This window comes from Pristis pectinata, chromosome 2 (genome assembly GCF_009764475.1).
Source record: "Pristis pectinata isolate sPriPec2 chromosome 2, sPriPec2.1.pri, whole genome shotgun sequence".
Classification (NCBI taxonomy): domain Eukaryota; kingdom Metazoa; phylum Chordata; class Chondrichthyes; order Rhinopristiformes; family Pristidae; genus Pristis; species Pristis pectinata.
Genome location: NC_067406.1, coordinates 34631924 through 34659902, shown reverse-complemented (window position 1 = coordinate 34659902; position 27979 = coordinate 34631924). Strand labels below are relative to the sequence as shown.

The following is a 27979-nucleotide window of genomic DNA, read 5'->3' as shown; positions in this document are numbered from 1 at the left end:
GTATGTCGTGAAATTTGTTGTTTTGCAGCAGCAGTGCAGTGCAGGACATAAAAATTACTATAAGTTACAAAAATATATAAATGGTACAAGAGACGAATAATGAGGTAGTGTTCATGGACCATTCAGAAATCAGATTGTGAAGGGGAAGAAGCTGTTCCTGAATAATTGAGTATGAGTCTTCAGGCTCCTGTACCTCCTCCCCGATGGTAGTAATGTGAAGAGGGCATGTCCTGGGTGCTGAGGGTCCTTAATGATGGATGCTGCCTTCTTGAGGCACCGCCTCTTGAAGATGTCCTCGACGGCAGGGAGGGTTGTGCCTGTAATGGAGCTGGCTGAGTGTACAACCCTCTGCAGCCTCTTTCGATCCTGTACATTGAGCCTCCATACCAGGCAGTGATGCAACCAGTCAGAATGTTCTCCTCTGTACATCTGTAGAAATTTGCAAGAGTCTTTGGTGACATACTAAATCTCCTCAAACTCCTAATGAAGTAGAGCCACTGGCGTGCCTTCTTTGTGATTGCATCAATGTGTTGAGCCCAAGGTAGATCCTCTGAGATGTTGACACCAAGGAACTTGAAGCTGCTCACCCTTTCCACTGCTGACCCCTCAATGAAAACTGGTGTGTGTTCTGCTTCCTGAAGCTCACAGCCAATTCCTTGGTCTTGCCGATGTTGAGTGCAAAGTTGTTGTTGCAACACCACTCAACCAGCCGATCTATCTCACTCCTGTACACTTCTCCATTGCCATCTGAGATTCTGCCAACAACAGTGGTGAAATTATAGATGGCGGTTGAGCTGTGCCTAGCCACACAGTCATGAGTGTAGAGAGAGTAGAGTAGTGGGCTAAGCACGCATCCTTGAGATGCACCTGTGTTAGTTGTCAGCGAGGAGGATATGTTACTACCGATCTGCACTGACTGAGGTCTCCTAATAAGTTGAGGATCCATTTGCAGAGGGAGATACAGAGGCCCAGGTTTTGAAGCTTGTTGATTAGTACTGAGGGGATGATGGTGTTGAACGCCAAGCTATAATCGATAATCAGCAGCCTGACGTATGTTTTGCTGTTGTCTAAGTGCTCCAAAGCCGAGTGGAGAGCCAGTGAGATTGTGTCCACTGTAGACCTATGACGGTAAGCAAATTGCAGTAGGTCCAGGTCCTTGCTCAGGTAGGAGTTAATTCTAGCCATGACCAACCTCTCAAAGCACTTCATCACAGTAGATGTGAGTGCTACTGGGTGATAGACATTGAGGCAGCTCACCCTGCTCTTCTTGGGCACTGTTATGATTGATGCCTGAAGTGTGCTTGCTTTCCTTTCATACAGATAACTGCTTCTTTAAAAAAAAGGTCAGCTGTGTTGCTTGGTTTTCAATACATTATTTGGCTAGTAATAGAGAAGATTTTGCATTAAGGCTTCAGAAAACATTTAGTAAACACTGGAAGGTGGTCTGCAGAATTCAGACTGGGCTTTAGCGACAGCACATTTTCTTCCATGTCCAATTTTTGAAAAGCTTGCATGTGAATTCTTTGAAACCTAATCCAGCTGAAAAGAATATTTCTATTCATTGCAGATGCAACTTGTAAAAATATAGTAAGCAATTTGTTATCACAGTTTGGTTTATTCTTTGATTTCAGATTTTTGAAAATAAAGGTGCTATGATGGGATGTTCAAACCCACATCCACACTGTCAGGTAAGAATGTTGCACATAGGTATGTGTGGAAGCGAGATGCACAGCAACAGACTGGGATATGCAACATACATCATAAACATGAAGTGAGGTAATCCTGATCTGATCCATATGTTAGTAGAAGAAAAATATCCATGATTCCGTTTCAGTGCAGAGAACTTTAGACTGAAATCTGTTTTTCTTTCAAAAGCAGATAAGTGATTTTTGTGGAACTCAGGTGCTGAATTGGAACAAATGTACCCAAACACTGCAAAACAGTAACAGGTTTCTCTTTGTTCTTGGGATATTGGCATGTTGGAAAGACTGGGAAGGTAGTGGTGGACTTTTTCCTCAAGCTGCTGCAGTCTTTATGGCAGTGGTGTTCACACACTGGCATTGCTGAGGAGTTTTCGGATTTTCACTTAGAGAATATGAAGGAATGGCAATAAATCTCGAAGCCAGGATTGTTTGTGATTTGAGGAGGAAAGTTGAAGTGATATTTCAACAACACTGATACTTTTTATTTGTAAGGTGATTGTCTTTTTCTTTCTTCAATGACAAGAACATTTGTCCTTCTGTTTTCTTGCACATATGCTCTACATTGTTTGTAGTTCAAGTAATTGATATGGCTTGTATTCATTCAGAGCATAGTTTTGCAAGTAGATGGTGTTTGGTAGATGAGACCCTAAATGCGGGAAGTTACGACGGTCAACGTTGCCCTGAGGTGGCCCAACTTTTGTGTTGGCCATTGTGGTGACCGCTTAGCCTCAAGTTGGTGCCTGAAACAATGTTATTCTGAAACGTGCAAATTCCCATGCATGATTAGAACCTCATTGCTTGCCCTTTGTTACATTGTGCCGAGTATGCTTGCCCAATTTGGGAGCACTCTCTCCATGCAAAAAAAAACCTAGTTCTGAATGACAGTTTGTGGTGGCCAGTGATGATTCTGATCTAACAGATATCAACGATTTGCATATGATATCCAGAGAGCTATGATTAGTGGAAGAGGTGGGATTCTGCAAACCTGCGGTAAACGTTCACTCCTTGCTTACCAAGTATCTTCCTCTTCCTTACAAAATATTCAAGGACTCTTTCTAACATCCTTTGAGGAGGAGAGTTCCAAGGATTTGCGATGCTCCTGAGCCTCTTATTTTCGAACCATTCTCATTAGTTCTGTGTTCTTCCACAAGGGGAAACATCATCTCCACATCCACACTGTCAAAGCCTCAAGCAAGTGTTTGGGAGACTGGCAATATGGATTTTCTTGGCTGCTGTAGGCATCTTCTGTTACAAACAATCCACAGGAATGGAACTCCTATGTATCCTGGGGATACCCTGTACTATAATTAGGAGAGCTAACATAAAGTTATTGCTAGGGAAATGAATGCAAAAGTAGGAAGGTTATGCTTCCAGTTATGTTAGGGCATTGGAGTACTATGTACAATATTGGTCTCCATATTTAAGAAAGCATGTTAGTGCATTGGAAGCACAAAAGGTTTATTAAACTAATACTTGGAATGGACAGGTTGAACAAGCTAGACTCACATCCACTGGGGATATTTGAAACATACATGTTTCCTGGCACTACTCCTGCAGCCAGGGATGTCTGATAGATTGTGGTCAGAACCTCTGTAATCCTCCTCCTTTTGCCTTTTTAACAGCCTTCATCCAAACCTGATAAGTTATCCATTTTCAGAATTAGAACTACAGGCACCTTCCACATTACAGCCGTTTGGACAACGTGAATTCAGCCTTGCAGAATTCACAGATCACTACCCAGATTAGTTTAGTGTCATACACGCCAGGGTGCAATAAAATTCCTTGCTTGTGTGAAGCTCACAGAGTAAACAGAATACATGGTCATCATAAATACAACATAAATTCTGCAAAACAACAGAATGGTGCAAAGATAGTAGTGCATGAAGTAGCCAAAAATTTGATATAAAGAATAAAATTCACACTCATGGAATGTATGTTAAAAATATAAATGCAAATTTATTTTTTTTCTAATTGCGTTTCTTGACACACACACAGCTGACACGGCTTTGTATTAAGGAAAATTGTGATACAGACCATTTTCTAGGAATGCAAACCCCAAAATAACACAGAAGGTTCGGCTGTAATTGTCTAATATTTCATACTCATTTGCCTTGCTGTCAGCATCAACATCAGTGAAGATGATCAGAAAATATTCTTTAAGAACCATGCCTGCAGTCCTCCATTTCCATATATTGGTTCTTCCTTGAGCCTGTAACAGACCTTTCCGTTTCCTTAGTTATTCTCTTTATGTGCTTGTGTGTGTGTCCACTTGTGCATGTAAATGGATATACATTCAACAGAACAGGACTTTAATGGTCGTTGTACCAAACCCACTCTGTCAAGATTTCTCTTAGAGTGGAAACAAATCATCCTCAATCCTGAAAAACTATTTCTGAGGTAGCTGATGTGAGATCAGCAGACTTCCTACGGGTGGGACAGCAGCTGCTTGAAAGTGTGGTTGGGGTCAATGGGAGGCTTCTTCTTCAACCAGCTTTTCTGCAGTTTTTGCTGAGTGATGTTGAAGTTCTCAAAGACCTGTAAAGAGAACTCTTCTCAGTTAGCATCTCACAGACAGCCTAATGACTCCCAACCAGCAGGAGCCACTGAGTGCCTGAGACAACTGGACTGCTCAAAAGTCCACCCTAATTACCAATAGCTTCCAGAAAACAACGAGATCTAAGAGCTTGTTAAGCACAAGGTGATCCTTGATTGAAAACTCCATCACACCTTGAGGGGGAAAATAAACAGTTCTATGGACGCTTGAAGGCCAGGGTCCAAAAAACTTGTGCCCTAAAGCATAGATGGTAGGTGGAAGCAGTGCAGGGGATCCAACAACTTGATGATACTAGAAGATGTGTGAATTTTTTTGTGCTGTCTATGGCCCAAATATTCAAGGGCCCAATGCTACTGGGAGTTAGAATGGAGATGAGCTTATCCAGGACTGTGAGGCAATAACAGCACACTGGAAGGAACACTTCAAAGAATTTTTCAACTGAGACTGTCCTTGACTCCATTCTATTCTGCATTATCTAGTCCAGTCACATTGCCAACGCAGATTGGTTAGAAGTTGAAAAGCACAAATTCTGTGGAGAAGATATCGCTGCTCTGAAGTCCTAAAACTTGACAGAGGTGAACTTGTGAAATGTATTCACAGCCTCATCTCCCACACGCATAATATCAGGATCTTGCCTCCAGCAAGCTCTCTGCTGAAGCTGAACTAATTTACATGGTGATTGGAAGAAAACTCTTTAGTCTGCATTCCAGAACCAAGGTCATTTCAACCTTAATCAGAGTTATAATACGCAGTTAATGCTTGTACAGCTGCACACTCAGAGTCTGAACCCTACATTGAAAATTGAACTGCACAGCAGAGGAACAGTCCCTTTTGGCCCACAGTGTCTGTGCTGACTGTGCCAATCTAACTAATCTAATCTGCCTGCACAAGGTCCATATCCCTTTATTCCCTGCCTATTCACATCCAAATGCCTCCTAAATGTTAGTATTGTATCTGCTTCCACCACCTCCCTTGGCAGTGCTTTTCAGGCACCTACCGCTGTCCATGTTTGTATATATAAAAAAACAAAAGTGCCTTGTAAATCTACATGAAGTTTTCCTGCTCTCACCTCTATGTCATTAACTTGTTCACAGAAGAGCACAAGAAAATGACTCTTATAGTTAATATCCTCAAAACAGTGGTCATCTACCAACCTGCCCTGCTGTACTACACTGGCCCTCCTGCTATAAAAGCCAACAAGAGATCCTGGAAAATATGGATTACTTTCCACATGTGAGGAGCCATTTGTCAGTGATGGCAGACTTGACTAAATTCCCCACCATCTCCAGTGTGCCAGCACAGCCTTGGGCTAACTGAGGAACCAAAAGTTTGAAGGGCAACACCTCAGAGCTCATGGTCTGCCAAGCAGCAGCGAGCCCCATCCTCCATGAGCTACCTGCTGCAGGCACCTGAGATCTTTGGAGAGGTACCATTAATACTATCTTCTCCAAATCCTTTGGGAGGAGAGCAAACCAACATCGGTGTCCTCACACCACCGGCATTCCCTAATTACACTTGGCCAGCTCCAAGGGCCTTGGTCTTGGTCTTAGCTTTCTGAAACCAGGCACTTTACTCTGTTCTCCGTCATGACAAGAGAGTACAAGAAGGACAAAGAAAACTATTCATAGGTGTTGTCAGATTCTCCTTGGTGGGTGAAGAAATGTAGTGTCCTCACTGACTCATGCAAATTTGGTCTGTAAATGACCAAAATTGAGGAGGAGTAACTGGGAAGACACTGAGAGCTTCGAATCTCTTTAGTAGGAGTATGCTGAAACCCAGTGAAAATAGTGGAAGGAGCGCTTCGCTTACTTTACTACCCACCCACCCTGTTGGGCACCATTTATGGCTGAGTCTTCAGCCTCCATGTTGACTTCATCAGCTGCCTAGCAGCCCACAGAACTCGAATGGAATGGTCATCCTCAATCCTCCTGATATGCCTGAGAAGAAGACAGTAACTTATCAGCAGTACAATTACAACTGGAAGTAGATGTATGAAACTTACCACAGTTGGCTTTCTTGTTTACAGTAGCCACAAAAATTGCTGTGTGTATTTTTTCTCTGGTGAGTGTGGGCTATATTCGTTGCAGTTGAAGTATGTTGTCAACCGGTTAATCTTCATTGTTCACCTTAAAAGTGATTTTGAGATGGTAATTGTCCACTTTGCAGCAATGGGGGTGAATGTGGTGTCCCAGGTGAGATGGAATAATCTAGCAGAACCTGTGAATTGGGGGGGAGAAAAAAACTTGCTGATCTAAACCAGGCACCATCTTAATCACTATGTCGTTATAGAAATTGTGGGGAATGTGACCCTGTGTTCAATCAATACCTGGCTTGGAATAGCTCAGTATTGTTACAAGATTGACAACTTTTAGAATATTAAACACATGCAAATTATTTTTTTCTTTGAACTATAATTTTATGCAGCCTGTTGTAATTTTAACATAAGAGTTGGTTCAACCTATTTTGTGTTTTCAAAATTTCAGAGGCACTTAATGAGCACAGTTTTTTCTTTCCTTCATTTCTGTGATTTGATGAAGTACAAAGAGGTCAGAATTTACCCCTGGACACTTGCAGTAAATGCACAAGAGAGCAGCAGTTGCACATTGCACTTGCATGGGGAGAATGTCAGCAGTTACATGGATAACTACTGCTATTTCTCCAAAAAATCGAGGTTACAGTATTAGGATTTTTCCTAAAGTAATATTTTTGTAGCTCATTGATTAAACACCAGGTGGCAGTATGGACCCATTGTTGATGGGCATACAAGTATTAATTTCTGTGGCGGTGCAGGTGGTGATGGTGTGACTCATCGCACTTATAAGAAGACAAGCAGAACTGGAAAACTCCATTCAGTTATTCTTTAATGTAAATGGACTTTATATGAAAATAATAACTAATTGAATAACCAAGATGTTGGTGTAATTTAAAAAAAATGAAACAACTTAAGTGTGCAGAAGTTTTGGACCAGAAAAAAAAGTGTCCATCTTCCCTCTTGGGCATTTTTAGTTGATCGTTTACACAAGAAGCTAAGGATTTGTTTCAACATAGCAGGAGCAAAATAACTGTGCAGAACAGCTTTAAATTCATATCACTTGCCTGAAGTGTTTAAAGAATGAAGGAAATGGCCTGTTTACTGGCAAGTCCTTGACTTTTCTTCAATTAAATTTGGTTGTGAATTTGCAGTGGATTGTGGTTTTATTTATTCAGGAAGTTTAGCTGTGTGATATCCTGTTGACATTATAACAAAGAACAGGCAATAATTTTTAGCCATCCAGTAGTGCTAGAATGCTTTATTTAGTAATTGAAAGGTGTTAATGCCATTTGAATTTTAATATACAATAATTGATTTGCACACCAGAGGGAGCTTATGAGCTTTCTATATAAAACAACTTGTAATGGACAGTTCTTTGGAAATTCCCCTCATTTGTGATTGCAGGAGTGCACCCCAACTTCCTTTGGAATTCCCACGTTGTGCAGCTGTGTACTGACATGGGAAGGTCTTCCTGTGAGCTTTCATTTCTGTGGCAGTGCAGGTGGTGATGGCGTGACTTATCGCACTCATCACAAGACAAACAGAATTGGAACCAAATGAATTAAACGAAAACACAAAGAAGAAAACTACTTCACATAACATATTCTGACAGCATGAAATATACTGTAGTAGAATTCTAAAACATCAATAATTAGTATAACGTCATGTCTGGTCTTACCCGATTGCAGATATTCCCTTGATTTACCTATTCCTCCCCACCTCGGCAACTAAAAGCCAACATATTTTCTCTCTTTCCCAATTCTGAAACTCTCTTCCATGGATGTGGCCTCACTTGTTGAGTGTTTCCATCATTTTCTATTTTTTTATGGATGGTTTTACAACATTGACTTTACATTTAACTGTAACCCTGAACAGAGAAAAATACTTATTGATTCAGAGATGTGGAGGAAATGGATCTTGAGCCAAAATATGAAAGATTAGCTTGATGTAGTTGAAGATCCTGTCAGAGATACAGGTAGTCCTGAAGGAGGAAGAAGAGTTGCACTTTAAATGATCAGTGGAATGGAGCTTGGGCATTAGATTGACATTATATTGGGTGGCTATGGAGTGTCAGAGGGGAGAGAAAATGTAAGAATTAAAGTGGGTACCAGCTTAGTTATTCTAGGATGGTAATGCTATGAAATTATGAAGTGCTATGAAGTGATGCATCATTTTGGATAGACAGTAGAGGGCGATGACAAGCAAGAGGAGCATTAGTATAATAGTCTCCAGTTAGCAAGTGCAAGTATGATGGGCTGAGGTAAAGTGAAGATGGGTAGTGTTACAGAGGTGGGAGGAGCGGCCTTTTGATTGATAGAATATAGCACTGAGGGTTACATCATATGGGATGCTGACACTGCAAAAATTTGCTTCAATTATTGTTGAAAAGGAGGATGAAGGAACAAATGTGTGGATTCTGTAGCATGTGCAAAATATGATTATAGCAGTGTTGAACTAGAGGAAATTAAGACTCGTCTATATAGACTGAACTCTACCAAAGTCTTTCATACCAGCTAAGCCGCAGTAGTGCCCTACCAGTAGTTTTTTAAATCTGATTTTTGGATTGCACCTATCTGGTTTTTGAACTAGTCCATAATGCCAGCTTCGTTAAAGTTAATACAGGAAATTTAACTTGTCCTACATAGACAAAAACAAAAAAAAATTCCCAATCCACAGGTTTCAGTTTTTTTACTATATGCTCTTTCCACACAAGAAACAGTGATAATTCAGCTATTTCTTCTCAGGTAACTCGGTTGCTGGAATGTGAAGCAGCATGCATTCTGTCTTCTGAAATAAAACCCAGACCCCTTCTATTTGCATGTATGTGTGATGCACCTGGATATCTTCATGTCAGTACAGACTTCAAGTGCACCTGGATATCATCATACATGGGAAATTACTTACTTCAAAGACTCTAATTTAATTTAACAGTTCCACGTGTAACTTTCTTTTGGTTAGTGTTAAGTTTCCGAGAATAGAAGGTACAGAACAGACACTGAATTCATCAAAGGAACCTAACCATGATCTAATACGGAAAGAAAATACAAAAAGGATAAATTTAATAAAGGATTTTGTTTTTCTAATAAATACATTTCTTAAAAGTGACCTCCTAATCTTACTGAAGTTTTATTTTTTTTAAATCCCTTGCCATTTTAAACTACCTTTTCTTTAAAATGTTTAAGCCATGCATCGTTCCACAGCTGCTTAGACAGTTTTTCATAAGATCAGAAAACGGGATGTTTTCTGATAATTGTGCAAAGTTCAATTCCATTCATAATTCCTCAGAAAATAAAGCAGTCCTTGCCTGCATGGAGCAAGACCTACATAACTTTCAGACACAGGCTAATAAAAATGGCAAATAACATTCACAGTATAAAACTGCAAGCAATGATGATCTCCAACGAAGATGAATTTCAACCTACTTTTGACGTTCATTGCCTTACCCTACTGGGTCAGTTTTCATTCAAAAATTATCTGGGCCACCCACAAAGGATTAGTGACTCATTCTCTGACACCCCAGAGTCTTTCCATCATCTCCAAGACTTCACGATGGTTTATGCTTCATGCGCCTGGATTTGTAACAACATTCCAGAAGCTCAACACCAGCCAGGACAAAGTAGTCCAACCACTTCCCAAAACATTTGTTCTCTACTAGTATCTCTCTGTGACTTCAGTATGCACCATTTATAAAATACATGGCAGGTGCTTGCCTTAACTGCCCTGACAGCACCTCCCAAACTTGTGACCCTTACCACTAAGAAAGAGGAAGGCAGTAGGTGCCTGGGAACAGCTGTACTTGTAGATTCCTCTCCAAGTCGCACACCATTCTGATTTGGAAATATATCAGCGTTCCCTCATCATTACTGGGTCTAAATCTGGGAGCTCCTACCCAACAGTATTTTGTACATTACCCCCAAAGGATTGCAGTGGTTCAAAAAGATGGCTTAGACTACCTGCACATTTAAGAAAGGGTAGGAAATGCTGGCTATTCAGTGATGCCGCTTCCCAAAAAAAATGACAACCTAATCCTCGTTCTCTGCCAGTGTAGCTGGTTTGCAAAGGAGGGGCAGTAAATTATTGGTCTCTGATGACCAAATCTGATTGTGACCCCCACAAAGTAAATTCCCCATCATGAGCCAGAGTCTGAACACACTTGAGATTACTACAATTACCATTCAGTTCTTCTTTCTATTCAATGTTCAAGCATTACTTCAGTATATGAATGGAAAACTTAAGCTGCTTTCCGGTAGTATATTTTTATTTAAGGTCAAGATGGCATCATAATGCTAGTTGGTTATATTTGGTCTTCAAACATCTTCACTACAAACTAGCCTATTCATTTACAGAGAGGTTAATAACCAGGGGCGTAGATTTAAAGCAATTGGTAGAGGGATTATAGGGGAATTGAGGAAATCTTTTTTACCCTGAGGGTGGTGAGGTGTGGATCTCAATGCCTGAAAGAGTGGCAAAGGCAAAAGCTCTCATCATATTTAAAAACTACTTGAATGGGTACTCAGTGTGCAGTAATGTGCAACGCCATGGACCAAGAGCTGGAAAGTGGCATTTGGCTGGCTGGTTCTCTTTCTGCTCAATGCAGAAACAATGAGCCAAGTGGCTTCCTTCTGTGGTGTAAAATTGACAATTCTACTTCAAAGTTTCCTGTTTAATTTAGATCATTGTTTTTTCTCAAGGGTGACTTTTTTTTATTTGCATCATTTAGGTGTGGGCTAGTAGTTACCTTCCTAATGAACCAAGAATAGCTGATCGGACTCAACGAGACTATTACAACAGCCATGGAGTGCCAATGCTGGTGGAGTATGCCAAGTTAGAGTCTCAAAAAAAGGTTCGTTTTTCTTTTTTTTTCATGGACTCTATGTATGAATAATGCTTGTTTTTTTAAGGTGACCTTGCATGTGCCTTCCCTTCATGTTATGACCAAAGGATTTTGCCATGTAACGACATTGAGAGAATGAGTAAGGGTCTGGTGAAGTGGAAGCTTTCATCCCTTGAAAATGGGCATTACGTTGTGATTTAACTGTGCTTGTAAATTGTTGTACTCGCTTTGGTATTAGCGTTTGCAGGCATGTCACAATTTACTTCAGATGTTACTTCTCAGCATGTGTTTGTCCTGACCGAACACGAGATCCTGTAATCATCTGAACTGGGTCTTTTGTTTGCATTGCTTTCTATTTTTACTTTATATGACAATCGTTTAGCTAACTATAAAAAAAATATTTATCTGATGTTTATAAATGCAACTTTTTCTCCCAAGTTGCTCTAAATCTATGCTGGTCACTTTTTCTTGGGTATTCTTGCAACATAAATGGGTATTTGAGAATGCCCTATATTGTATGGGACTCGTTTCCTGATCCTCCTCTATTCCATTACAAGCTACAATTCCCTTTAAGCTGTTTGTCACCAACGGTGCGACTAGTTGGAGAGCTAGCCCTGAGGCAATTCTACAGTTTTTTCTGCCTTTCAGCCATTGAGTGATGCTGACCTTTATTTTGGTTTATGCCTATGTGAATCTCAGATACTTTCTGCTAACAGAGATATCAGTCTTTTTATAAAAAGAAAGAAACTGCTTCTCTACTATGGCTACATTGATAAATTAATTAACTTCTAACTTTCTTCAACATAAACTAGCTTTTAACTGATGTGAAGTCCAGATTTAGCACCCAAAGTGCTGGTTGGAAACTGACCTGTGCTCAGTCAGAAATCAAGTACTAATTAGAATGGACTGATTACTTCTGTAATTGGATAATGATTTTTCCTCTCTGAACCAGCTGGCGAGGATGTAATGTGTTCATCTGATCCACTCGTTTTGCTCCATTTTCACAGTAGAAATAACATTGTTATGATAACACGATAGAGACTCAGCACGTTGTTCAAGGCAGTGGCCCGGTTTTAATGGGCAATATAAAAAATGTATGACGCATATGTTGGACTCATTTACCATCATATCCTCAGTTGATTGCAGGAAACCAAAGTCACATATTTCATCAATGGGACATTTTATTTCCTTATTAAAATGCGCTCCGGAATTTCAGGTGCAAAGTTGAGCACAAAGCAAGGTTACAGTGTATCAAAGAAAACTGAATTACGAATGGAAAATATTAGTTCATGAATGGTCTTCTGGAAGTGCACCCTTCTTCTCCTACATATCTATCATTCAGAAAGATTCAGATGATTTATATCTCCCAATTATCAGTATTCAAAGGATGATCCAGCTAGGAAATTTATAAATGTTAATGTTCAAATGATGTATGCCATGCACCTATTCAAAAAACTAAAAATAGGTATTGCTGCAAACACTCAGGTCAGGTAGCATCTGTGGAAAGAGAAGCAGGATTAATGTTTTGTTTATGAGACCCATTGTCAGAAGTTTTAGATAATCAAGAAACTAGTTTTCTTTTTGGATCATGAAGTTAATTCGATTCTCAGCTAGTTCACAAGGAGGGGGGTCCATAATTACCTGACACTCAAGGTGCTGGAATGATGATGTGGGTAAAGCAAAATATCAGTTTTGGGTTTGTTTTTGTGCAATTGACCAAGAAAATTTAGATGTCATAGTCATAGAACACTACATCACAGAAGCAGGCCCTTTGGCCCATCTAGTCCATGCTGGCCTGGCTTTCTGCCTAGTCCCATCTATCTGCACCTGGACCCTAGCCCTCCATACCTCTCTCATCCATGCACCTGTCCAAACTTGTCTTAAATGTTAAATTGAACCCGCATCCATAGATGACAGGTCTTCATAACACTACATCCATGTTACCAAGATCTTTTTGCATAGTTTTCACAAAGCATCAGCCAGTGGTTTTAATAGCCTCTCATTCACACAAAATATATCTCCACCAATGGCTCTGGACCTATCCAGATACATCACAGTTTAGTGTGGCAACTGTGATGCCCAAGACCACAAGAAATTGCAGAGCTGTGAATGCAGCCCCAGTTTATCACAAAAACCAGCCTCTCCTCCATTCACCCTGTCTACACTTCCCACTGCCTTGAAGAAAGCAGCCTACATAATCAAGGACCCCTTCCACCCTGGTCATTCTCTCTTCTCCCCCTTCCCATCAGCCAGAAGATATAGCTTGAGAACATGTACCATCAGGCTCAAGGACAGCTTCTACCCCACTGTTATAAGACTCTTGAGTGGACCTCTAAAACGATAAAGATGAACTCTTGTTTTCTCAGTCTGCATCGCCATGGCCCTTATACTTTATTTGTTTACTTGCAGTGCACTTTCTCTGCAACTCTAACATGATATTCTTCATTCTGTTTTTTTCCTTCTGTACGACCTCAATGGTGTTATGTTTGGAATGATCTGCCTGGATGGCATGCAGACAAAAGCTTTTCACTGTATCTCAGTACATGTGACAATAATAAACCAATTACCAAATGTACTAAGGCACTCACCAATTTCCAGTTTCTGAAGATTCTTGGTCAGTGATTTTGTGCACCAGAAATGAAGTGTGCACTGATTCATATCATTCTACAACCATGTTCTACAATCTGGAGCTTAGGTAAAATTTGACTGAAATAGATCTTGTGCATAACTAATTATAAGCATGAAATTCAATGATATTACTATTCCAGATCTCCAACTTTCAAAACCCTAAAGCACATCACTGACCAGAACCTGAACAACAACCATAAGAGCCTGTGTAAGAGAAGTTCGATGGCTGGCCTTTCTTTGGTGAGTGGCTCTCCCCCACTGTCCTCAGTTCAATCCAATTGATCAGCAACACTGATGTAAACATCCACTCCCTCCACCATCAGTTTATTACTGTGAAATCATGATGTTCTGTGTGCATTGTGGAATCTGGGACTTTCGTGAATGATGGGACGAAGATCATGTGGCTGCAACTGGTGAGAGTGAAGGATTGACAAAGAAACCAAGGAATGCCAGTGAAAATGTAGGCTTGGTCAGAGTCAAATCAGATACTAAAAGATGAATAAAGAGAAGGGAAGAAAAATGTTAAAAGAGAGTAAACAAGAAATGGAAAGAAAATTAAAAAATCACTACCAAAAGGAACGAGATTCCACAGTTCCCAATATTTTTCTGAGCTGGATAGATTGAAAGGATCTGTAGTTTGTTATGTACTTATACTGATCCCTTCTGTGTTTATTAATTAATAATCAACATATAAAAGAGTCAATATGTTGAAACTTGTGGGAAGGTTAATGGTGATCACCCATTTTCACTGGGCTGGAGCGATGTAAGTTGTCCAGTAACTTAGGATGGGATATCACTTCCTCCCTATAAATTGCTGGATGCTTTACACACTAATTATGGTGTGCACTTTAATCTGTGATATGAAGTCCAGATTTAGTTCCCAAAGTGCAGGCCTATTACAGTTCTGTGCTCAGTCAGAAATTGCTAACAAATTGGAATGGACAGATTACGTCTGTAATTGGGTACCTTTTAACCTTACTCATTGTTTGACTTTGCTGCTGAAATGCAAGAACACTTTTCTCTTGGAAACAGAATATCCTAAAGACTTGCTGATGGAATGTGTGCCTTCAGCTTCTTGCAGTCAGAGGAGGAGATGTCATTGAATAAATCTAAGAGTTTCTTCATTTGCTTTTTCACCTGTGCATATGAGTTGGACCACTGCCATGAACAAAGTGTATTTTATCATAACTATGTTATTTCTTCTTCTAAAATGGTTGGGATGCATACTTAACATTCATGCCAGTAGCGATGGAGAGAATTGTTCAGTTAGAATTGAGCTGTTTCTAAATAATTAATTTCTAAAGTTTTAGTACAGTGCAGTGTGAGGAACTAGATTTTGTTCGGTGTTAGCTAATTGTAAGCAATTTTTTAATTACTTGTTTCACTGAAACTGCAAAATCGTTTGTTCAAGAGCTGAGAGGTGTTTTAGGTGCGACCCATAAGGAAAGGTTTCAATTGGCTTCATGACAATCATATTTCAATAAGTAATTAAATGTGTAAATCACTTCAATGTGTTTTGATATGAAACAAATTGGTTAAGTGCAGGTAATGATAGATGCTGATAGACCATATCTACATTTCCAGCATCTTCTGTTTTGATTCTTTTGGCAGTATTTCTCAGAGGGCTTGAGGATGTTTGGGTGGTGAAGTCATTTTCTTTTGTGAGTGGTGATGTACTGATGAGAATAGGTAGTGCAAAGAGAGTGCCACACTGCTTTGTGGAAATGCTGAACAAACCAAGTAAGTGTAGTGATTTGAAATGCCCAAGAGCTAAGTAATTCTGTAGTAACAACAAACCACCTGCTGGAGGAACTCAGCTGGTCTAGCGGCATCTGTGGGAGGAAAGGAATTGTTGACGTTTCGGGTATACCTAGTCTGAGATTGCTTGTCACCAACTTTGGCCACTCAGAGGCCATTGAATATTCTGACTGCTTGCACTGGTATCCCTCATCTCGATTAACAACGACAAAGAGTAAAGTTCATTTTAGGAATTGAAAAAATATATATTCTATTCCATTTCAATGAAATGTATAGTGGTCTTTAAATTGTCAGAAGCCACCAAAAAGATGTACATTGAAATGCAAAAGAAAAGCCATTACAAGTTGGAACTTGTGACCTGTTTGACCCCAATATGCTGGAAAATATCAAATTTGACAATAAATGCCCACAGACTGTTTCTACTTTTGATCTCTTATTTTGCTGAGTCCCTTGATTTTAAGCTGTAGGAACCATTGTAAATGGCTCTGGTTGAAATAGAACAGCTGCCATCATCTACCATTTTACTCATGTCGACAGATTTGTTACCAGCAGGAGCGTATGATGCTTATCTGCATCCTCCTTGGTCTTTTCAAGGATAATTGACTCTTTCTCCCCTTCTCATTATCATATCTAATTGGCAAACTTTCAAACCAAATTGTGTTCATTGGCTTTTCTTGTACCTGGTCAGCAACTGACAGAGGTTTGTTGTGACACCTCTGAAGCTTGTAATTTATTAGAATCTCTGGGTGCATTTATGTTTACACAGTGTTTTTGACCATGTTAAAGTCAATGAAATTCAGTGGTTTATTTAAGGGATCAATCCCTCCTCACCTGGATCCACCTAGTGCTTGCCAGCCCCTGCCTCACCCCTCCTCCTCACCTGTTTATACTGACTGTCTCCCATTTATACTCTCGATCCTGATGCAGAGACTCGACCTGTAACATTGACCATCCCTCTGCCTCCTCAGATGCTGCCTGACCCACTGAATTCCTCCAGCAGTTTGCTTTTTGCTACAGATTTCAGCATCTGTAGTCTCTTGTGTCTCTTTGTCAAAGGACACCCTGTCGATTAAAAAAAGATAAGAAGGGGACAGAATACAAGTTTGTGCTTTTACCATTTAGGCATTTGAAACCTCTGCACTTCCCAAAAAGGCTACTTGCAAAGTCAGCTGAGTTTCATTGAATTAGTTGAGTTTGGACCCTGTAAACTGATCAATTTCAATTCTGCAATTCAATTCAATGCTGCAGAGAGACTTCTGGCATTTGGTGCCAAACTACTTGCTCTTAAAAAAAAATCTGTTTTTTCTTCCCTTCCTACTTTTTATCCAGCTGCATCAAAAGTATTGTGATGATAACTACAGTCATAGAGAGATACAGCACAGAAACAGGCCCACATACCACCAGGCTAAAGGACAGCTTCTATCCCACTGTGATAAGACTATTGAACGGTTCCCTTATACGATGAGATGGACCCTGACCTCATGATCTACCTTGTTGTGACCTCGCACCTTATTGTCTACCTGCACTGCACTTTCTTTGTAGCTGTGACACTTTACTCTGTACTGTTATTGTTTTTACCTGTACTACCTCAATGGTCTCTGTACTAACTCAATGTAACTGCACTGTGTAATGAATTGACCTGTAAGATCAGTATGCAAGACAAGTTTTTCACTGTACCTCAGTACAAGTGACAATAATAAACCAATACCAATGCCAATACCTTTGGCCCTCGAGCCCATGCTGACCACCAACCACTCATTTACATAAATCCTACATTAATCCAGTTCTTCTTACATTATATCAACTCACCCCAGATTCTGCCATTCAACTACGCAATGGGGGCAGTTTGCATTGGCCATTTTTAATTTACCAACCTGCACATCGTTGGGATGTGAGAGGAAACTGTAGCACCCAGAGAAATCCCATTTGATCACGGAGAATGTACAACTTTCAAACAGACAGCACCTGAGGTCAGAATTGAACCCAGGCTGTGAGGCAGTGGCTGTACTAGCTGCGCCACTGTGTCACCTTCCAGCATAAATTTAAGATATCTTTATTAGTCACATGTACATTGAAACACACTCTTTTGCATAGAGTGTTCTGGGGGCAGCTCAGATAAAACACTGGGGAATTCTTCCACTACAGTCTGTAGATGTTATTCCATTCTCAAGGCATAAAAGTGACTTGTGCTGTAGTTAAGACTAATCCCATTGGCAATATCAGAATAAGTCTTTTAGATAACTTTTAAACCTTTAAAATATTTTAAAGTTTTCAAAAACAAGAAAATCTTTTAAACACTTCAATGACTTGTTAAGTTAAGACTAATTAAAGAGAGATTTCAAAAGAAAAGTTTGAAAAACATTTAGAAACTTTTTTAAATTAATAAGCCATGGAAAACTTTTTTTAAGTTAAGAATCTGTTTAAAATCTCCTACCTGGGTCTTTTGCAGTTGTTTCCTTCTGGTAAAATCAGCTGCATAAAAATATTCTCGTCTCCTGGCCCCTAGTGCAGTATCTTGAGGTGAGTTGCATCCGTGAGTACTGGGCCATTAGTCTAGGTTCTTGTTCCCTCATTGAATTCCATGTTGGTTTTAATAGCAAAATGCAGCTTACAGAATTGCATCAAATGGCCTCCAGCAGCTTCAGCATTTCTGTGCTTGAACACAGATGCACAGAAGTTCCAAGGTTGCCATCAGTTTGACAGAGTAACGATGGCGAACACCTGGTTAGTGTTGCCATCATTACTACTGTAAAATCTGGGCTATTAAGTGGATGATATAAGGGTCAATGGAATGGCAATAAAAAGTGAACCTTAGAAAACTCACATGGATGTAATTCTACTACTTTAGTATCCGTAGTGAAAGTTGTTAAGCTATGAAGGGCTATAATAGGCTTAAATATAATTTCTTGGTTTGAGTGCAGTAAACAGTCTCTAATAGCATTTTATTTTTTTGTTTTGTAAGGAACGAATTGTGGTTGAAAATGAAGAGTGGTTGGTCATCGTGCCATATTGGGCAACTTGGCCTTTTCAGACATTACTTCTTCCAAAAAGACATATACTTCGTTTACAAGACTTGTCTGACAAAGAAAGGGAAAGTAAGAAAACTTATTTTATTGTGCGTGATACATATAAAATATCACGACTTTTAAATATGAGTAAATGTGAGTAAAGAAAATTTAAAGCAGGTAATCATCCAACTATTGTTCTTCCTGTGAGTCAAAATTTATTTCTTTAACTTGGATTGAATAAAATAATGTTGGAAGTAAGGAAAACAAAAGCACAAACAATTCACTGCTTTTATGTAAAACAGGGTGCAAGAAAAATCACTTTATTAAATACTATTCTGAATCTCTTCTGCATATCATATTTATCAAGAAGAGAGTGAATACCTTAATTTAAAATATTTTACTACCATCACAGATTATATTAAATTTGGTGTGTTTCTACTTTAGCAAAACAAAAACTTAAACAGCAGCTTTGGTGTCATAAAACATTGGTAATTGGTTTATTATTACCGAGATACAGTGAAAAACTTGTTTTTCATGCCATCTATACAGATCATTCCAATCATAACTTCATTGAGGTAGTACAAAAAGAAGATCAATAACAGAATGCAGAATATGGTATTACAGTTATGGCTACAGACAAAGTGCAGTGCCAGTAGACAAACAAGGTGCAAGTGCCATTGATACATAAAGGGGCGTGTAGTCCACCCTGCTTCCTGAAGTCAGTAACCAGCTCTTTTCTTTTGCTGACATTGAGGGAAAGGTTGTTTTCTTGACACCATGCCACTAGAAACTCTATCTCCTTCCTGTATTCCATCTCACCATTGTTTAAGATCTGGCCCACTATGGTGGTGTCATTTGCAAACTTGCAGATTAGAACATTATCAAATAAAATCTAACAATGCCCCACAATATGATTTATTTTAAAGTCAAAGAGATAGGTATTAATGTATGTTTTGAAGCTGACAGAGAGGAGGAGTGATTTAGGTCAGAATTGCCTTACTGCAGGAATTGGGCAGTGCAGGCATGAGCACCATTAATGATATGATTAAACTCAGAGATGTGTAGAGGTTTTGAAGTATTGGAGGAAGTTTCAAGTAGAAGGAGAAGTGAGTTAATGAGGGATTTTTTTAAAAAAGATGTAAATTCAAAATTCATTTGTTGCCAAATCGGGTGCTGGTACATTTTATGTTCAGATGGTTCCAAAAGAGCAGTGTCAGTAGATTTAATTTATTTCATTTGGTTCTACGTTTTAGGCCTTGCTTCTATTATGAAAATACTCCTGACAAGATATGACAATCTATTTGAGGTCTCTTTTCCTTACTCTATGGGATGGCACGGTAAGATTAAATAAATCTCGCAGTGAACAATGTGTGAAAGCAGAGTACGATCATGTTACCATTTGTGCTGAAGTAGGTACCTCAAGTACTACATTACCTAATGAAATCTGTGAACCAAGTATGTCTAAAGATGTCCATTTTCTAATCTAAGGCAGACCATCTTCTGGAATATCTCACAAGTAAACTGATAGGTCTGATTTTCATTAGATAAGAAGGAAATCTTAATGTATTGATTTAGGGTTACACCACCATTTGAGGAGAGAGTGGGGGAAAATTATTTAAATAGAATAAACTTTAACTGTAGTATTCTCAATTTGGAGTTGCTTTTCAGTCATTATTTAAGATTTAAAATGTTTCTAGGACTGCATTATTTTTTCTCTATTGGAGTTGGCTGGTGAAACATGGGGACCATTCAGTGCCTGATAGTTAACTTGGGAAATGTGCTTCAATCTGGAATTGAAAATGGATAAGGTGATCATTCCATTAAAATAATATATTTACTACTTTAATTAGTACAGTCAGCTCTGCGGATCAGAGAATGTTTAAATAAGCATTTCTCTTTATAATTTATTATAAGGTTCATCAGTTACTTTGGCCAATGGCTATTAAATTCCACTATAGCTACTATGGTTTAATCTGAAAGATTAGTTTTCTTTTCATCCTGCCCCAAACAAAACTGGAGTATACAAAGGGTTAAAATAGGAATGGATTACTTCACTCCTTGTCGCACTGTACAGTTGCCCACCACCTGTATTGGTATTGGTTTATCATTGTCACTTGTACCAAGGTACAGTGAAAAACTTGTCTTGCATACCGATCGTACAGGTCAATTCATAACTCTGGGCTTTGGCAAAATGGTGAAATGCTCACATCAAGCAAGATGGGGTTTGGTAACTCTATAGAAATCCTGGCACGTTTCTAGATCTGGGTTGCATAAATTGTACTATTATATGTCAGGGAATCCATCTGTAATTGGATCCAAAAACAGAAAGGCTCCAGCAATCTAATAGCTTGCTCTGGCATTATGCTTCCCTGCGCCAATGACTTTGCATCACCAAAGACCGAGCTGGCTGAGTCCTGACGGACCTAGCTGTCACACAGGGTCTGTGCCAGGTAGCAAGTGAATCAATGTGAGGGATAAACTTAGTGACTTTTTCTGTCAAATTCCAGAAGTGAGATGAGAGTGACTGCCTTGAAACTGCTAATGATTGATGAAAGTCAGTCACCCCAGCCCCGGGACTTCTGTGCAGGAGTCCCTCAGGACAGAGTCCAAGGCCCAACCTGGGCCGAGCTGCTTCATCAATGAGCTTCACTCCATCATGAGATGGGAAGTGGGGATACTTGTCAATGATTGCACATTGTCCAATTTCATTTTCAACTCAGCATACCTGCACGCAGCAACACCTGGGCTACATTCAGACATGAGCTGATAAGAGGCAAGTAACATTCACTCCACGTAAGTGCCAGGTAATGACCAGACCATCTCCAACAAGAAAGAATCTCACTGCCTACACTTGACATTCAATCGCATTCCTATTGCTGAGTCCTCTGTCAACAATATCCTAGGGGTCAGTACAGCCCCAATGCAGGTAAATGGGATTGGCACGGATATGGTGGGTCGAGGGGCCTGTTTCTGTGCTGTATGACTCAATGACTATAAAAATTCAACTCAACCAAAAATATAGAGGCTACAAGAGCAGCTTATAGGCTTAATATCCTGTGGCAAGTGACCTGCTTCCTGACATCCAAAGCCTTCCCATGATCTTTGAGGCAAGAGTCAGGAGGTTGATGGAATACTCTGCACTTGACGAGATGAGTTTGGCGCCAATAACTTTTGAAAAATTGGACACCATAAGGACAAAGCAGTATACTTCATTAGCACACCATCAACACTACCCCACCCCCTGCCAAAAAAGGAAATTCATTCCCTCTCCCACCACTGCACAGTCATTGCAGTGTACAGCATCTACAAGATGCACTGCCGTTACTCAGGCTTTTCTGACAGCACCTCTCAAGCCTGTGATCTTTACCACCAAGAATGACAGAGGCAGCTGGTGCCTGTGAACACCTGCATGTTCCTCTCCAAGTCATGTGCCATCCTGACTCGGAAATATATTGCCAATCCTTCATTGTTGCTGGGTATGAATCCTGGAGTTCCCTGCCCTACCTTTAGTGGGGTGGGGATGGGGCGGTTGGTGCTGATGAAGTGGACTGCTTGTGTATTTATATCAAAACAAAAGGCTTTGTTCTCCCCATTAGTGGGCTGAGGAAAATTGACTGCCACTCAGCCCTCCTCACCATTCCTGCTGGATGCAGATGGAGATCAGTTCTTAAAGATGAAATGAGGCTTAAAAGTTAAGATGGCGTGAATGTCACCCTGTCAGTCACATGCAGATTTGTCTCTCCACCCATCCCTAGTTTAATCGGGCTGTAACTTCTAACTGAGGGCCAGGAGAGGTGAATTGCTTGGATTATAGTCCAAGAACAAGCTGACTGTCATATGTTAGAATATCTTCTGCCATTGAGAACCTCAATACTCACTGACTTTAAAAAGAAACCTGCACTGCTAGTTGTGGTGTTCCTTTGTACAGCATTAAATGGTTCTTATTTTGGCAGTGATTTAATAACTGCATTCTGGTCATGTCTTGGTGTTTAGAATGTTGAAATGACACAGGGCTGTCTTCTGAAATGGAAACTAAGTCAGAATGCTGCGGAGCAAAGTTATAGTACAGCTAGGATTTAACTAAACTTCATATGGTTCCAGGTAGTCACTGATTTGTTGGAAGTGTTTTATCTCTCGATCATTGGTATATTTGTACCTACAATATTAACTGCATTGTATTGCCAGAAATTGGTAATTTCAATAGACTGCAAGAAAAGCAATATTACATTAGTTTTTACTCTCAAGTCACTAGTCTTGATGATTGTGGGGCACTAAAATGTTGAATAAACTATGATCTTAAGTAAAAATGCTTACGTACCAGATTTTGCAATGATATGATTGCCATTTTTGTATTATAACAGAATAATTGTATTTTAACAGGAGCCCCCACAGGGCAGCTCTTGTTGGATGACAACCGTCATTGGCAGCTTCATGCACACTACTACCCGCCATTGTTACGTTCTGCAACGATTAGGAAATTCATGGTTGGGTATGAGATGCTTGCTCAGGCCCAAAGAGATCTCACGCCTGAACAGGTGAGGATGACACAGAAATTATTCATAATCACATCAGAGCATATACACTGAAGCATTGTTAACACTTTTCAAGGAGAATTGCTCTCTCTCTCTCTTTTTCTCTCTCTGTCTCTGTCTCTCACTCCCTCTCTCTCTGTCGCACTCTCACTCTCTCTCTCTCTCTGGAGTATAAAATAGTAAAAATACTGAATGCTTGTCTCTGCCAATAATCACTCTATACCTTGACTCCTCAAAGTATTCCTGCCATTTACAAGGCATGCCAGACATTTGATGGAATATAGTCTACTTGTGTGGTATGGTGCTGTTCAAACGCAATTCAAGTAGTATGACACTATATAACTATCCAGCAAAAGCAGCATTCCAGATCACCACCCTTTGCACCACCTTGAACACCACTTATAATATACACAACAGCTCACTAAGGGTCCTTTAACAACTTCTTACATCTGTAACCAAGAAGGAAAAAGGTAGCAGGCCCATGGAAACACCACTTCCTCCCAACATTCCCTTCAAGTCTCTCACAATTCTTATATGAAAATATACTGTTGTTCTTTCATTATCACTGGATTAAAATCTTAGAACCTCTACCCACCCCCAGTATGTTTACCACTCAGCCTACAGCAATTCAAAAAAGCAGCTCATCGCTGCCACCTCAAGACAAAAAATGCTGACTTTTTCAAGAACACTTGGCTCCCATGAATTTGATTTTTTAATTAAGAACTAGAATTAGAAGTAAAATTAGTAATTTAAAAGGATACAAAGGCTCAAAACCAATGTAATCCAAGGGATGGAAAGAGGTTCAAGGAGTTATTAGATAGATTGGAAAGAAAGATGTGAGCAACTACAGATCCATGCCTTGTTTTTCAGTTGCATTTAAAATAATGGAATTGATTCTCAGGAGTAAACAGGTGTCTTTATGATAATAGTCTTGTAAACAGAAACATGGATATGGGAGAGGGAGATTTCCTTTTTTTCTAAGCAGGTAACATCCCAAATAGTAAGTAATATAACCTGTTGTACCTAAACTTCCAAAAGACATTAGCAAAGTTCTGTCTAGTTTGAAGCTGCAGATATTTGAGGTAAATCTGGGATAAAATTGATAATAAATTGGTTGGAGTTGTGAAAACCATAAATAGGAATTTTATAGGAATGTTATCGGAATTTTAATGAAAGTGGAGGAAGTGATAATCTAAAAGCAAAAAACTGTAGATGCTAAAAATCCAAAATAAAAATGGAAAAACTACAGAATACTAAAACAACTCCTGATACAAGGCATCGACAATTCCTTTCCTCTTTCCCCCCACCAGAAGCTGCTCGACCCACTGAGTTCCTCCTGTAGATTGTTTGTTGCTCCAGATCCCAGCATCTGCAGTCTCTATGCATCTCTCCAGAAATACTCAGCAGGTCAGGTAGCATCTGAAATGTTAGCACCTTTTCTCTACACAGATTCTGCTCGACCTACTGAGTACTTTTCTAGTTTTCTGTTTTTATTTAATTAACATGGTAGACTGCAAAGGACAATGCCAGGACTGCTCCAGTTTCTAATTTAAGTCAACTACCTGGACCTTCAAGCCCAAGGCAAATTGATCCAAATTTAGCAGATGATGATGCATCAGGAAGGGTGGTTGAAGTAGAGACAGCAGCTTAGAAATTACAAAACTGTTTATGGAGCTTTTCTCTATTTCCATTGCCACAGTCAGGTAATTTTAAAATCTGTGTTCTGTTGATGTAGCAAATGCTGCATGTGGCCTCGACTGTTTTTGGCTACATGAAAGGCTAAGTAGACTGTTTGTAGGTTTGAAAAGGTTATAGTGTTGGATTGATTAGCCATCCAGATAAAATCTATCCTTGATGTTTACTGCTGGAGGTGCCATTAGAATTTGTACTTCCTTGTAACAATCCTGTCAAAGCCTGAATTGTACTTTAATTAAATTGTTACATTAATTCATCTGTTAGCTACTGTGACTAAGTTATCCTCTAACCTCCAGGCTGCTGAACGACTGCGGAATCTACCAGAAATCCATTACAAGCTGAAGCAGACAGAATAATGAATGGACCTCATGAATGAAGGAATGGAATAAACCTAGAAAGACATACAACCTCATATTTTGTTGCTCAAATTGATTATGGTGTTGAATTTTTGGAGACTTTTTATAGTTAATCATCAAAATAAAACACAATTTTCACTCAAATGTTTTCTAATGGCTTATTTCCGAGTGAACTTTATTCCAAATAAGGTACGTCTTCCTTTAGCCACACTTTAAATCCTTGCAGTACAGTATTGTTTGTGGCCCTGCTCCCTGGTGTGTTTCCTGACAACCGAGGACCTATCCTGTATTTGAAACTTGGATAGTGGATAATCAAAGTGTGGTATTCCATGTACTGAATCAAAAATTGTGCTAGTGCTGGAAATACCTTTATACATAATAGGAAGCCATTTGGCCCATTGAGTGGATGCCAGCCATCAGAACAATTCCATTAGTCTCATTCCCCATTTATTTCTCTGTACCCTAATGTCTCTCTCATGCTCATCAACTCCCTCCCCCCCAACCCCTCCCCGCCCCGATTCTCATAACACCCACCTAACTAAGATGAGGTAAGATATCTTTATTAGACACGCGTACATCGAAGCAGACAGTGAAATGCATCTTTTTTGCGTAGAGTGTTCTGGGGTCAGCCCGCAAGTGTCACCAGGCTTCTGACACCAACAAAGCATGCTCACAGCTTCCTCATCTGTACGTCTTTGGAATGTGGGAGGAAACCGGAGCACCCGGAGGAAAGCCACACAGACACAGGGGGAATGTACAAACTCCTTACAAACAATGGCCGGATTTGAACCTGGGTCACTGGCACTGTAATAGAGTTATGCTCACTGCTGCTCTAATTTACAATAACCAATTAACCTCCAAACCAACATATATTTGGTTTGTGGGATGAAACAAGGGCACCTGTGGGAAGCCCATGCAGTCACAGGGCAGATGTGCAAAATCCACACAGACATTACCAGAAGCCAGGTCGCTGGAGCTACGAGGCAGCAATGCTTACTGCTGCACCATGGTGCTGACCAATATTAACTCCAAAAAATACAAAAGGTGGGCATTTCATCAGAATTGCAAGATACACAGAGACAGTTAAGAACTAAAGTAATGAAAGTCAAGGAGAAGAGCGAAGAATAACAATCAACAATTGGAAGTTTTCCGTCTGTTGGAAAGTAGTGAAGTGGTTTGACAGAACGTGGGGTGGTGGAAAATGAAAACTGAAATGGTGAAAGGCAGTATGGATGAATCTTTAGGCAGACTTCTTTCCCTGTAAGTGAAGAACATGTTGCAATGCCTCTTTGAGAATGGGCATTCTTGTTCCCTATGCATTCAACTTACTATGGTAATTCAATAAGACAAGAGAGTTAAGGGGTTTGCAGCAATGTTAACATTGTCTAAGATAGTCCAGAACATTCAGTCTGCACTAAGGGCTTGAAAATGTAAAGAGATTAGATATCTTTATTAGTCACATGTACATCAAACACACAGTGAAATGCATCTTTTTGCATACAGTATTCTGGGGGCAGTCCACAAGTGTCGCCACACTTCCAGTGCCAACATAGCATGCCCACAACTCCCTAACCTGAATGTCTTTAGAATGTGGGAGGAAACCGGAGCACCCGGAGGAAACCCCGCAGACACAGAGAGAACGTACAAACTCCTTACAGACAACAGCTGTAATTGAACCCGGGTCGCTGGCGCTGTAATAGCTTTACGCTAACTGCTACACTACCGTGCCTCCCAAGATTAAGTGGTTTGCCTTCCAAATAAGCCTCTTTTGATTTGCATGGTGTAACATCGTTTGTACATGTGCACTCGGTAAACTAAACTCTGAAGGTTTGAAACCCATTTCAGGTCTCCTCCCCCCACACCTCCCCGAGGGGACAATAAGTACTGTGTTTGGAAGACTCAGTCTTACATTCTGGCCATACAACCGACAGATGTTGAGATTTGTCAGTTAATCTTTGGTGATGATGCATAGGTCGCAAAGAAAACATTAGACTTTTGCTGAAGTTCACTTTGACCTTTGTTGGACTGAAGAGAGAAAAGTCTGAGTGTATATTGAAAAGGGAACTGAGTGTATGAGGCATTAAAAATCGTGACTGTTCTGCATGGAGATGTTTCTCCAAAGATGGTTCTCCAATCTATTTGATCTCTTGGTGGACAAGAGATTGTATCATGAGCAGTGAAGATTTAATGTAAAGTTGGAGGAAGTGTATGTAGTTAACTGACTCAAAGAGGAAATATTTTTTGGATTCTTGAATGATTGTCTGGAATAGACAAGTGGACAGATTTTGCATTATTTTTGGTTGCAGAGGAATATCGTAGGAGTAAGGGCAATGGAAGAATAAACAAAAGTATTACTTGCAGAAGTGTGATGGAGTTTCCAATCCACGAAAGCCTTGCATCTGTACTTAATTAGTTTCTGGATCTCCTGACCATTATCATCAAAACAGGGCTGGTGTTTCCTGTTAGTGAAGTGTAGAATCTCTTCACAAGTGCTAATTATATATAGTAGACTTCAGGACAGTGCAGAGGTTGTGGATCTTCTGTGGGTTTGGTTAGTTAAGAATTGTCAGGTTATCTGTGATGTGCTGTCTGAGAAGAACCATCTTCACTATATTCCTGAGACCTTCAACACTGATTTTATGGTGGCAATGTTTACTGCTATGTTGGGGCAAGTTGATGGGGATAACAGAGCAGTGTTGAGTTGATGTTGCGCAGCAAAATGTGATCATTAGGAAGCTCATATTGTTTTCATAATGTACCAAGTATTTAAATATTGAAGCCTAAATATAAGTTACATATTGTATATGTTCTAGCTGGGGATGTTCTAGATGTTTCATTTTCTGAATAAAAATACTGTTTCCTATCAGTTTGTTTTCTGC

At 39.8% G+C, this 27979-nt stretch overlaps 1 protein-coding gene across 3 annotated transcripts in view; it reads left to right on the top strand.

Annotated features, from left to right (window-relative positions):
• Positions 1–25238, top strand: part of galt (galactose-1-phosphate uridylyltransferase) — a 40970-nt gene extending 15732 nt beyond the window's left edge. For 2 of the 3 annotated variants that reach the window (XM_052010507.1, XM_052010505.1), the window contains exons 6-11: positions 1632–1688; positions 11010–11132; positions 18472–18604; positions 19771–19854; positions 22898–23052; positions 25041–25238. In XM_052010507.1, coding sequence (XP_051866467.1) covers positions 1632–1688; positions 11010–11132; positions 18472–18604; positions 19771–19854; positions 22898–23052; positions 25041–25100 — 612 coding nt within the window. In that variant the 3' untranslated portion in view covers positions 25101–25238. The remainder of the gene's footprint in view (positions 1–1631; positions 1689–11009; positions 11133–18471; positions 18605–19770; positions 19855–22897; positions 23053–25040) is intronic. The other variant, XM_052010506.1, reaches the window with a different exon arrangement.
• Positions 25239–27979: the final 2741 nt, after the last annotated feature.